The sequence below is a fragment of the Procambarus clarkii genome, chromosome 60 (assembly GCF_040958095.1).
Source record: "Procambarus clarkii isolate CNS0578487 chromosome 60, FALCON_Pclarkii_2.0, whole genome shotgun sequence".
NCBI classification, from domain to species: Eukaryota; Metazoa; Arthropoda; class Malacostraca; order Decapoda; family Cambaridae; genus Procambarus; species Procambarus clarkii.
In genome coordinates, this window is record NC_091209.1 from 8,963,052 (window position 1) to 8,977,415 (window position 14,364).

General features: G+C 44.8%; 1 protein-coding gene across 1 annotated transcript; it reads right to left on the minus strand.

Annotated features, from left to right (window-relative positions):
* Window positions 1-8,347: 8,347 nt before the first annotated feature.
* LOC138353845 (uncharacterized) lies at window positions 8,348-11,881 on the minus strand. Its single transcript, XM_069307270.1, has one exon. The coding sequence runs from the start codon at window positions 11,879-11,881 to the stop codon at window positions 8,348-8,350; it is 3,534 nt and encodes a 1,177-aa protein (XP_069163371.1).
* Window positions 11,882-14,364: the final 2,483 nt, after the last annotated feature.

A 14,364-nucleotide genomic window follows, 5' to 3' on the forward strand; every position in this document is an offset into this window, starting at 1 on the left:
CAGCGTCCTAAGTATGCGTCGTGGGATGTGAGGAGGAAAGCAGACTGGAGTGTGATAAACTCTGTATATTAACATTCCAAGCTTCCGTTTTATCTAAATATCTTGAATACCTACGCGTGGTTTTCTCTCTATTGTCAATCTACTAATTATTGACCACCTGATGCGAACGGTCTTGATGTAATTAAAGATGTTGGGGACAGGAAGCCTGCGTTTGCCCTTATCGAGGTCCCCCCCTAAGGCCATCAGTTGCCTAGTTCACAGATATTTATTTGCTGCTAGATGGACAGAGACATCAGGTGAAAGAAAACATGCTCAATCGTTTCTGTCCTGCCTGAGGATTGAGCACGGGTCACTCGATTGGGAGTCGAGGACGTAGGCTACTTTGCTGCAAATGAACATTAGTTTGACTACATAAATGTTTTCGTATTATCATTTTTTGTTTTTATTTACGACCAATAAATTAAATTTTTTACAGTGTTTGAGTTTTATAATACTTAATTCAATTAAAAAAAATATAATTTCATACCGAGCAGTGCTGACATTTCCTCTCATCTTCCGGAACCTGTAAGCCTATTTCCCATGCACATGGGTACCCAAGCCTGATGCGATATAAGTGTACTTCTGTTGCTCTACTGCTCCCTTTCATCAAACTAAGTGGTTCATAGTTGGTTGAATTCTTGTACCAACCCGCAGATCCTGATGTTGCAACTGCCGTGTTGTGGTCACTGTACGTCTTTTGCATTGCTCTGTTTCTAATTACTTTCTTAGTCTGTGATAGACTCTGTAGTATGTAAATATCTACATTTCTTCTCTTAGTTGCAAGTTTCAACAGTGACTCGTAAATTGTAGTTGAAATATTGCACTTCTTGGATAGCTGTAAATTAATATACATTGCGTAATTCTATTATACAATTGGAATAGATTTACATTAAATAATCTTTATTTTCTGCGCGTAAAACTACAAATCACTGGAATCGTGATTCAATGAAATGGGAAGCGAGGTCTCGCTCAGCTGGAAAATACGACTGGCGGGCGCACGTAAACCCATTCCCATTGCTTACCTGATTTTCTCTCAGGCTGTGCCTTAGAAAACAAAAAAATATAACTAAACATTGCACATACATGAAAACATCCTACATTAAATGCATGAAATGATAAAAGCAAAAAACAAACATATCACCTATTCTACTCCCCAAATCCGTGCAGTACGACACTCTCTCACTCGGGACCACAACATTGGCCCTGGAAAGCAGTCATCTGTTTAGTGTTGCTTCTGGTTACTTAGTAGCAGTACGCTGCTCCCTCGCGCTGTGTTACAATCCCCCCTTATACCATTGAACATCAATAATAGTAACAGAAAAAAACCATACACTTAGCTCTAATTCGGTAAATACATATCAGTGCTTCTCCGCCAGCAACTTCTCGCTAAAAAAAGGTATGGTTTATTTATATTATATTTTGGCTCAGTAATTTATTGTTAAGAATTAAGCATATTTCCAGAAATAACTACATATTTAATATATATTATTTTCTTAAAATACTCCATATTAGAAAAGGGTCGATTTATTATGTGAGATCATGACATACTGGCTTCAAGCACATGACAGGTGTTAGATCCTGGCTTCAAGCACGTGACAGGTGTTAGATCCTGGCTTCAAGCACGTGACAGGTGTTAGATCCTGGCTTCAAGCATACGGCAGGTGTTAGATCCTGGCTTCAAGCACGTGACAGGTGTTAGATTCTGGCTTCAAGTATATGGCAGGTGTTAGAACTTGGCTTCGAGCACATGGCAGGTGTTAGATCCTGGCTTCAAGCATACGGCAGGTGTTAGATCCTGGCTTCAAGCACGTGACAGGTGTTAGATTCTGGCTTCAAGTATATGGCAGGTGTTAGAACTTGGCTTCGAGCACATGGCAGGTGTTAGATCCTGGCTTCAAGCACATGACGTGTTAGATCCTGGCTTCAAGCACATGACAGGTGTTAGATCCTGGCTTCAAGCACATGGCAGGTGTTAGATCCTGGCTTCAAGCACATGACGGGTGTTAGATCCAGGCTTCAAACACATGACAGTTGTTAGATCCTGGCTTGAAGCACATGACGTGTTAGATCCTGGCTTCAAGCACATGACAGGTGTTAGATCCTGGCTTCAAGCACGTGACAGGTGTTAGATCCTGACTTCAAGCACGTGACAGGTGTTAGATCCTGGCTTCAAGCACGTGACAGGTGTTAGATTTTGGTTTCAGGCACGTGATAGCTGTTAGATTTTGGTTTCAGGCACGTGATAGGTGTTAGATTTTGGCTTCAAGCACGTGACAGGTGTTAGATTCTGACTTCAAGCACACGGCAGGTGTTAAATCCTGTCTGCAAGGACATAAGTGTTTGATCCTGCTTTCATGGTCATGGCAGGTGTTAGATTTTGGCCTTACTAAGCACAAGACAGGTGTTAGATCGTGGCGCAAACATGACAGGTGTTAGATCCTGGTTTCAGCTACATGATCAGGTTTTAGATCCCTGCTTCAAGCTCATGACAGGTGTTACATCACGACTTCAAGCATTTGGCAGGTGTTAATTCCTTGCTTCATTACTTTGGCAGGTGTTAGATCCTGACTTCAGGTATATGGCAGGTGTTAGATCTTGGCTTGAAGGACATGACTGATGTTTGAAAATGGCTTTAGGCAACATTAACCCACATGGTCAAGCAACCCTACATGTGACATGTGTGAAGCAAACATGTGATTTAAGACAAGTCTGAAGCAAAAAATTGTTACGTAAAACCAGTCTATAGGAAACATGTGAATGCAACTATTTCAAAAGCAAACACACAACTGAAACCATGTCAGAGGTACACATACGTAGCTGAAATCATGTCAAAAGGACAATAACTGAATTAATACCCGTGTCAAAAGCGCATAAACGTAAAATACAATCACGTCAAAAACATGAATGTAAATAAAATCATGTCAGAGCACATAAGCGTAACTGAAACTGTTTTAAGCACATAGGTAACTGAAAACATATCACACACACACACACACACACACACACACACACACACACACACACACACACACACACACACACACACACACACAGATATTAGAAAGAACTTTTTTAGTGTCAGAGTGGTTGACAAATGGAATGCATTAGGGGGTGATGTGGTGGAGGCTCACTCCATACACAGCTTCAAGTGTAGATATGACAGAGCCCGATAGGCTCAGGAATCTGTACACCTGTTGATTGACGGTTGAGAGGCGGGACCAAAGAGCCAGAGCTCAACCCCCGCAAACACAACTAGGTGAGTACAACTAGGTGAGTACACACACACACACACACACACACACACACACACACACACACACACACTTGGCTTGGCTGAGCCACTTAAAGGTCACGCCAAGCCAAATTTAAGCTCATCACAGTTATGATCCAAGTCACTCCAGAATTGGAGTGAGTTGAGTCAACAAACACACACACACACAAGGACGTAGAAACCTGAATCTCACTCCTGAAGAAGTTTTTTTCTTGCTTCTACCTGAAGGAGGACGTCTTATCACCTGTGGTGGTAATTCGTGCCGTGTTTCCCCGCGCAGTGACGCGATATACCGCTCAGGAAATAAGAGTTGTAAGAGAAAGGTTTAATGGAACTTGAGTTTGGAACGATAGATTGAATACTTTTGAAGAAGCTGATGTGGGATAGGCTACAGGAGTCTGAGTTTTTTTAAGGGCGGGTACACACACACACACACACACACACACACACACACACACACACACACACACACACACACACACACACACACACACACACACACACACACACACACACATATTAAGTCATAGGCAACTGGAGCTAATATATCCAAAATAACAAAAATATTTTGTGCCAGACGTGTTACATTGTCATTAGCCTTCTCACAGGTGTTCATGTTTATTTCCAAAATACAGTGATACTGATTTAAAAGTAAAAAAATAGTTTGCCTTGGAGTAAAGATTTCATTTGCTAAAGTAATATTAACCGGAGATAAAAATAAGATTCATGGAATGTATTCGTGGACACGGTAGGGATCAGAAGGTGTAGCCAATAAAGGCTAACGAAGTTACGCACAGGAATATAAATGTTCTAATCCAGTAGTGATTTAGCAATATATGGCTAAAAAAAAAGCATGGAATATCTGTTACAAATTCGTGTGGGTTCGAGCCTTGGGAAGGAAGGGTCGACTGGGCACTAGTCCTTAATAGTCCACTCGCCTGTTGACCCAACAGTAAATGAGGACCTGGTTGTAAAGCGACTGGCAGGTCGGCTGTTGTTTGAAAAACAGTTTTAATGATTAAATGCATGATTAACGATTAACTTACACATGTCGACGAGTAGCCTAACTCAATAGTCACAAGTTTCTTTTCTTGTACTTATTTTAGTTGTATAAAAAAGGTAATTGATAATACGTAAACAAATTTAAGAAATACAACTGGAAATCTTTTGATGTTGCATAGATAAAGTGGTATTTCTAACTCCAAATTATTAGGCTACGACTCCACAGCCTTGACGAGGCTTCACACCTGCAACACATGCAGTTATACAACTGGCAACAGGGTCGGTGTATTGTCATGCTGCATTATATATATATATATATATATATATATATGACAGCTCTGTATGCCAAAGGTACCGTGATGTACAGGTTTCACTATCGGTCAATTTAGATGGGTAAAATTTAAGCAATTCACCAATTAGAGAACAATGATTTCCCAAAAGCAATTATATTTTACATAAAGCCTGCGAATGATCAGATTATAGAGACCCAGCAATTATAGTATGAAAGTTAGGGTCCAGTTATCTTCTATACATGGCGTAAGACCGTACTGTAAATACGCTGTGAAAATTATAAAACAAAATCAACAATTATATTCGTAAATGGTTGTACGTTTGTAATTGAGTTTACCCAAAATTTCAGTACATTATTTACATAAGAAAGAGTCGTAATAACAGCACAACCTGTGTTCATTATAATTATATACAGTATAATCTATGCTATTTATTATTCACATTATTATTGACAAAATGAATATACAATTTTGCTAAATCTGATAAATTCAGTGAGGATGCTGTTTATATCCACCTCCACACAAGACAAAAGATGAGACATGAGACAATAGGTCTAAATTGTAGGTGTACAAACACATATTTCATCAGGTTACAATATACTACATGAGATATACACGTTTAATTTACGAATTAAAATATGACGGCTTAAAATAATAATAATAATAATAATTATAATGATAATTATTGTTTCGAGGGACATAGGAATCACGCATAACCATTTCTTTCCCTCACTAAACTACATTTACATGTGGATAGCAAATTATTATATGTGGAAAGGTTAATTATACGCATGGAAAAGTTAATTTTGTTTTTACAAGGGGCTTGCTAAGGGAGAGGGGACTGATAGGTTGCGGAAAATTGTAATATTAATTTTGATTCAAAGGATAATTGGGGTTGGTAAAGGTTTGTGACCTATCCACAAGGCTTATGGCCTTGTTGCAGGTGTTGATGGTGTGTGTTGCAGAGTGCCAGTGTTGTGGGATGGTAGAAACTCACTACCATAGCCTAAGGCGATGTTAGTGGATTTCTCTGGGGAAAGGGCGATGCCGGTAACTTTATTTGGAGGAGGGGTGATGCTAGTGGCTTTATTTGGGGAAGGGGCGATGCTAGTGGCTTTATTTTGGGAAAGGGCGATGCTAGTGGCTTTATTTTGGGAAAGGGCGATGCTAGTGGCTTTATTTGGGGGAGGGGGTGATGGTGGAGGGCTCTGGAGGGATGGCTGGCCTCACGCTGCCTAAGTTTTTTTATACATGGAGTTTTGTTTTATTTATATTTTTCCAACCTGGTAGCAATTCACTGTAAATATTTTTTTTTTAAATTTTTACTTAGTGGTCGTCATGATCCATACAGTTATCAAGCTGTAATTTGCTAATACAACTAATTTAAAATTTAAGGAATAAAATAAAATAAAATTATAATGAAAGATGAGGCATTTTTTCCATCAGATTCTTTCCCAAACTGTTTAAACAAAATGTGTGAGAAAAAGTTTAGAACACATAGGCTTAACTGAAATTACCAAGATGAGGCTTCATAAGAGTGAGACGCCACAGTTCCTCGTCCCACATGTTTTAACATACATGATTTATATTGTATTTTCTTAAATAAAGATAAAAAAAACATACATGATACAACTGGGTCTCACAGTGTGTGTACTCACCTATTTGTACTCGCCTATTTGTGCTTGCGGGGGTTGAACTTTGGCTCTTTGGTCCCGCCTCTCAACTGTCAATCAACTTTTGTACAGATTCCTGAGCCTACTGGGCTCTATCATATCTACACTTGAAACTGTGTATGGAGTCAGCCTCCACCTCATCACTGCCTAATGCATTCCATCCGTTAACTACTCTGACACTGAAAAAGTTCCTTCTAATGTCTCTGTGGCTCATGTGGGTACTCAGTTTCCACCTGTGTCCCCTTGTTCGCGTACCACCAGTGTTGAATAGTTTATCCTTGTTTACCCGGTCGATTCCTCTGAGGATTTTGTAGGTTGTGTGTGTGTGTGTGTGTGTGTGCGTGTGTGCGTGTGCGTGTGTGCGTGCGTGCGTGCGTGCGTGCTCCACACTCTCTTTCCTCACCTCATGCACCTAAGTTTTGACGCAGTACAACTTGTGTGCTCGCCTAATGCCTCAAATTTTTGACGTACAACCTGTTAGATGAGGCTTGTTACCTCACCTAATGTACCCAAGTTTTGAGGCTGTCGCCCACCGGCGACAGCCTCAAACTGTCGTTGTGTTAGTGTAAAGTGGATTAATATTGACCAGTGAACACCAAGCTCGATACCTTGAGCGTATTTCGTGGGTTCAAACTTTTCTAGTTAGGCAAAACCACTTAAAATTTTACGTTTGACTATTGGAAAACAAACAAAAACACACAAACACTCAGAACTTCCTTTATAAATTTTAACTGCCGTTAGGAATTTGTATAAGAAATCATTTAGAATCTTGTATACTACGTATGTCAGACCAATCCTGGAGTATGCGGCTCCAGCGTGGAATCCATATCTAGTCAACCACAAGAATAAGTCGAAGAAGGTTTAAAGGGGTGCCAACAGACTAGTTCTTGAACTATTAGTTATGAAGAAAGGCTTCATGAATTTCACCACTCACACAAGCGACCACAGGTGGAGACTGAGTACCCAAATGAGCCACAGGGACGTTAGTGTTACGGCCCTCTCGGGACGCAACGGGGTTCTTACTCTGATGTAGTTAGAGGAAGATATATATATCCGTTCCCAAGCCAGTAGTGGCTATCAAGGGATGAGATCCGTGACGCAAGTAACTTAAAGGGAGTATGGAAAGATAGTTAAGAACTTAATATTATAATTAACACCATCACCATTTAAATATATAAAATAAAAGAGTACACAAGGGGGAGGGGTATTAACACTTTACATGGGGATCGTGCACAAACTAGTCTTCTGCTGAAGACTCTTGATCAAGAAGCTAGGTGCAGAGTCCGCGGTGCTTTCTTCGTGGCCTCAAGACGTGTCCTCTGAGAACGCCGAGCCTACCCTGGCCACAGGTCAGCCACAACACAGGTCCACTGGGGGCACCGTCGTGGAGGCCGTCAACCACACGTCCAGCAGGTCTGCTGGCAGGTACTGAGCCACCAAGGCTGGTACGGCCACTCCACGAACGATAAAGGGGGTACGCCCTAGACAGGAGTCTCGTGTGATATCACAAATCACCCTCCTGTCCTCAATACCCCAGTGGATTATCGTCTCCAACCGTCGGTCCCGGGTAAATCCTTCCACTGCCACTCCACTGGCAGGCTTAACACACCACAGTGTTCTTCCGGGGGGGGCGACGTCACGACAGCTGCAGCAAACTTCACAGTATGGAGACTGGCTGCCTCGGGTAGACTGACTCCACCTTCAACACAGTGGTCCCAGGTCGGCTCTGTAAGCAGACACGTTATCAATAACAGGGACACTAAAACACCACACTTACAGGCTCAGACACAAACGCCCGACATATCCACTCCATAGATGGCGTTGTAGTCTGAGCACCACCTCACCAGAGGTCAGCGGCGGCGGTGTTGAGAGCTGAACGGGGCTGGAAACTGGCCCTCGTAGCTAGTACACGTCGTCGGTTTGGAGGGGGTTTCGGGAGCTGACCCACAGATGGCGCGGCCGTCACTGTTTCGAGATTGGACGCTGGATCAGGGTCCGTAACACCTCCCCACCAAAAGAATTTGGTTTGGGTTCCTATAAAAAGAGAAGACAAACCAAATTAGCACGTGGATCTAGATACGAGATAATGCGTCAGCTACCACGTTGTCCACCCCTTTTATGTGTTCAATCTGGAGGGGATATTGCTGCAAATGTAGACTCCATCTGGTGAGCCTGAGGTTCTTTTGCTTAAACTGAGCCAGGAACTTCAGAGGGTTATGGTCGGTCCGTACTAATATAGGATGGCCATTGCTTGTTAAATATACCTCGAAGTGCTGGACGGAATTAATTAAGGCCAACGTTTCCTTTTCTATGACCGAGTAATTAAGCTGGCTGGGGGTGAACTTCTTAGAATGATAGGCCACCGGGTGTTCCACCCCCTTCTCGTCCGTCTGGGATAAAACGGACCCCAAGCCATAATCAGAAGCGTCGACCGTCAGGATAAATCTATCCTCAAAGCTCGGGGACCTGAGGATCGGAGAAGAGATTAGAATTGCTTTGAGACTCTCAAATGCCTTCTGGCAATTCTCATCCCATATTAATTTCACCCCCTTCTTCAACAGATTGGTCAGGGGGGCGGCGATGGAGGAAAAATTAGGGACAAACTTACGATAAAAACCAGCCATACCAAGGAAACGCAAGATGTCCTTCCTGGTAGCTGGCGTAGGATACTGGATTATTGCCTCTATCTTGCTGGCCTTCGGCGCAATCCATCCTCCTCCAACCTTATGACCCAAGAAGATGACAGAGGTCCGGGCAAACTCTGATTTATGCAGGTTGACCACTAATCCTGACTGGAGCATGGCCTTGAAGAAATCCTCTATGTGACGCAGATGATCCTGCCAATCTACATCATATATTAATACATCATCGATGTAGACTAAGGTGTTTTCTACGTCACGCAACACAGTACCCATCAGTCTCTGGAAAGTGGAGGCCGCATTTTTCATCCCGAATGGCATCACCTGACATTCAAACAGCCCGTCGGGTGTCACAAATGCTGATATGGGTTTGGCCTTTTCCGTGAGGGGAACTTGCCAATAGCCTTTGAACAGGTCAAACTTCGTCAGGTAACGGGCTTTACCTATGGCATCCAGACATTCCTCTATTCTGGGGAGAGGGTAGGTATCTGCTACTGTGACCTTATTCACCTGGCGATAATCAATACAAAGACGGTATTTCTTACCAGGTTTGGGCACTAGTAGTATCGGGGATGACCATGGGCTCGAGCTCGGGGCTATCAGATGGTGTTTCAGCATGTAATCTACCTCCTCTTTCACTACCCGTTTCTTCAGTGGGTTGAGACGGTACGGGTGTTGCTTTATAGGTCGGACGCCTTCCTCCAGCTCGACATCATGCCTCAAGACAGATGTTAATCCTGGAACATCGTCGAAGATAGGCTTGTATTGCCGGATCATCTGCAGCAATGATGATTGATGTCCTTCGGCCACGTGTGTCAACTTTGCCTGCAAGTTTAACAGAATGTCTGAGTTAGTCAACACTTCCTCTTCCTCCTCAATGTCGTCATTAGTGGTCACTAAGGTTACGGGGAGTGTATCCCGACCCTCGTACTTCTTGATCATATTAACATGAACCAGAGTCTCTTTCTTACGACGGTCTGGAGTACTCAGAAGGTAATTGAGGTTAGTAACCTTCTTTACAACCGGGTAGGGACCTACGAATCTGGCGCTCAAACTCCCAGTTATTGTAGGAGTACACACCAAAACCAGATCTCCTACTTGGAACTCCCTTTGCTTGGTCCTCCTATCATACCTGCTCTTGATCGTTCTTTGTGTACTTTCTAAGGTCCTAGTAGCCATCTCCCAGGCTGAGAACAGCCGTCCTTTAGTGGTAGACAACCAGTCCACAATATCCTCGTTGGTTTCTGCGTCCAGCCAATGGTCTCGTGCCACCTCTAAGGGACCTCTTACTGAGTGACCAAAGATCATCTCGAATGGGGAGATTCCTAGGGATTCATTGGGCACTGATCTTACCGCAAATAGGAGGTAGGGCAGTTCTTCAACCCACTTACTCTGCCTGTCGTAGCAAAACTTCCGAAGCATGCCCTTCAACGTCTGGTGAAAACGTTCCAAAGCTCCTTGAGACTCGGGATGGTAGGCACTAGAGGTAACCTGTCGAATTCCCAGGTCGGCGATCTGTCGGCGAAACAAATGGGACATGAAATTAGACCCCTGGTCCGTCTGAATGGTCTTGGGAAGACCGTATCGCGAGATGAACCAGAGCAGTTGTTTCACCAACACCTTAGCTGTGATGGTTTTAAGGGGGATCGCTTCTGGGTACCTACTAACCCGATCTAGTATTGTTAGCAAATACTTCACCCCTGAGGTAGCAGGTGGAAGAGGGCCTACTATATCCAAGATGAGGTGTTCGAAGGGCTCACCTATTGATGGAATGGGGTATAAAGGGGCTTTGGGGACAGGCTGGTTTGCTTTTCCGGCCACTTGGCAGGCATGGCAGGTCTTGCAGAAATGACGTACGTCCTCCTTCATATGCGGCCAGTAGAAACCTTTGGCTAGGCGGTGGAAAGTCTTAGAGATCCCACCATGTCCAGCAAATCTATTAGCATGGGCTGTTTCTAACAGCTTAGATCTGAACACGGCTGGGACGACTATCTGATCACCTACCGCCCTTGACTGGGGGTATCTCGGAGGATGCCGGCGACACAGTACACCACTTGACCACACATATAGATCCCCTCCTTTCGTAGGAGAGTCTACGGTGTCGGCCAACTTCCGTACCTGAGGGTCCTTCTTCTGTTCCTCTATCAGCTGGGCTCGAGTCCAGCGTTCGGGAACCGGCATCTGGACTGGTGGGACTGGTGTATGGCTACTTGTAACCTGCGGGATAGGAGGAGAGTCAAACAAAGTGTTTAGATCTAGTGGTGCATGGAGGTGCGCCTGAGACCTGGTTTGCACTGCTGCGATGGGACTGGTCTCTTCACGTCCTGGAATATCCACTACCAGGGGACAGTTGGGTAACAATCCTAGGGCTAAGTCATTGGCTAATATTACGTCAATTCCCTCTATGGGAAGACTATCCACCACGGCCAACCGACACTCACCTTTGAAGTGCTGAGAGTCTAGATGTACTTGTACCAATGGGGCAACATACAAGGTGGAAGGGAATCCACCCAGGATTACCTTCTGCATCTCATCCGCCGATATACCTTCGGGTAATGATGTTTCCAGAATTAGAGACTGGGCCGCTCCACTGTCTCTAAGTATTACCACAGGCGTACTTGCAAGGCCACTGGCTACATATCCTTGGGAGGTATATGGGGCGAACAATCCTTTCCTCTTCTCTAGGGTGGATGTCGGTGGCACTATACTGTTCATCAGCATGACTTCCCTACGGGGATTATTACCTGAACTGCTACGACACTTCGCAGCAATATGTCCTCTCTTACCGCAGGTCCAACACAATACATCCCTCTTCGGACTAAACCTCCGAGGACTATCCGAGGTTGACTTGGCGGCACTACGAGGGGCAGTTCTATCTTCCGGTTTATGTTTGGCTGGATATCTTGAATAGGTCTTCGGGACGTACCTAGCAGATGGCCTATGAGTCAGGATGTATTCCTCAGCCATTGTGGCTGCTGCACTCAAGGTCTCTACCTGCTGTTCCTCTAGGTACGTCTTCAAGTCTCCAGTCAAACAATCCTTGAAGTCCTCCAGCAGAATCAGCTGCTCGAGGTCTTCCTTGGTCTCCACCTTCCGAGAGGCACACCATTCCTGGAAAAGTCGCTCCTTGATCGTGGCGAATTCGGTAAAAGTGTGCTCTGAGGTCTTCTTCAGGTTTCTAAACTTCTGCCTGTAAGCCTCAGGTACCAATTGGTACGCCATGAGCACCACTTTCTTCACCATATCGTAATCGCCGGAGTCGTCAAGGGATAACGTAGAGTAGGCGATTTGGGCCTTCCCAGTCAGGACTGACTGTATCATGATGGCCCAGTTCTCCCTTGGCCACTCCAAAGAGGCAGCGACTTTCTCGAAGGCTGCGAAGAACTTCGAAACTTCTCTCTCGTTGAATTTGGGGACCATTTTGATATTCCTTACCGGATCGAAACCGCTTACTCCAGTTTGTCTCTGTCCAGCGCCTAATCTTAATACTTCTAGTTCATGTTGTCTCTGTCTTTCTTTTTCTTCTCTCTCTCGCTGTTTCTCTTCTCTTTCTCGTTCTTCTCTCTCTCTTTCTCGTTCTTCTCTCTCTCTTTCTCGTTCTTCTCTTCTTTCTTCTCTTTCTCTCTCTTCTCTCTCTCGTTTCTCTTCTCTTTCTAATTCTAAACGCCTAATCGCCAATTCCTTTTCTTTTAAGTCTCGTTCCATCTCTAATTTCTTCCATTCTATTTCACGATTGATCTCTAGGGCACGCATTTTGACTGTTAGGAGGCTGATATTAAGCTCACCTGCATCACTGTCAATGTCACTGCCCTTATCTTCCTTTTCTGTGGAAGCTATTTCCTCACCTTCCCTTGTACTAGGAGTCTCGCCTTCCTGTTTCTCTTCTGCCTTCAGGTGCCGGTGAACCTTGGACAAGATCTCCACACGGGAATCACTGGCACGGATCTTGATCTCCAGGTAGGCGCTCACTAGTACAAGTTCCGGTTTGCTCAGATACTTTAATCTGGCAAGACAGTCCACTCTGTTCAGAAAAGCCTGAACATCGTCCAGATCATCGATGGTAGCTTTGTCTGCCATTGTCACAGCTGGAACACTTTGCACTTAACACACTGCTTACACGTTAGCACTTAACACAACGAGCACTGTTCTACGCCAATATTGCACTTTGTCGCACCAAACACTGCACTTGCCAATATTGCACGTAATCACTCCGGGCACCGCACTACCCAATATTGCACTGAATCCAAGCGAACACTTCGCTCTACAATATTACACTAAATCACTGAGCACCGCACTAGTCAATATTGCACTTAATCGCTTAATCACAGCGAGCACCGCACTGCACAATATCGCGCTTAGTCACTCTGAGCACCGCACAGGACGTATAACGTCGCAATCGTCACACAGGGGGAATTATATACAGGGATTACGCCACTTCAACACCCCTGTCAAACATACTTAACAAGGGGACGGATCCCGCTGGGGATGCCAATTATGTTACGGCCCTCTCGGGACGCAACGGGGTTCTTACTCTGATGTAGTTAGAGGAAGATATATATATCCGTTCCCAAGCCAGTAGTGGCTATCAAGGGATGAGATCCGTGACGCAAGTAACTTAAAGGGAGTATGGAAAGATAGTTAAGAACTTAATATTATAATTAACACCATCACCATTTAAATATATAAAATAAAAGAGTACACAAGGGGGAGGGGTATTAACACTTTACATGGGGATCGTGCACAAACTAGTCTTCTGCTGAAGACTCTTGATCAAGAAGCTAGGTGCAGAGTCCGCGGTGCTTTCTTCGTGGCCTCAAGACGTGTCCTCTGAGAACGCCGAGCCTACCCTGGCCACAGGTCAGCCACAACACAGGTCCACTGGGGGCACCGTCGTGGAGGCCGTCAACCACACGTCCAGCAGGTCTGCTGGCAGGTACTGAGCCACCAAGGCTGGTACGGCCACTCCACGAACGATAAAGGGGGTACGCCCTAGACAGGAGTCTCGTGTGATATCACAAATCACCCTCCTGTCCTCAATACCCCAGTGGATTATCGTCTCCAACCGTCGGTCCCGGGTAAATCCTTCCACTGCCACTCCACTGGCAGGCTTAACACACCACAGTGTTCTTCCGGGGGGGGCGACGTCACGACAGCTGCAGCAAACTTCACAGTATGGAGACTGGCTGCCTCGGGTAGACTGACTCCACCTTCAACACAGTGGTCCCAGGTCGGCTCTGTAAGCAGACACGTTATCAATAACAGGGACACTAAAACACCACACTTACAGGCTCAGACACAAACGCCCGACATATCCACTCCATAGATGGCGTTGTAGTCTGAGCACCACCTCACCAGAGGTCAGCGGCGGCGGTGTTGAGAGCTGAACGGGGCTGGAAACTGGCCCTCGTAGCTAGTACACGTCGTCGGTTTGGAGGGGGTTTCGGGAGCTG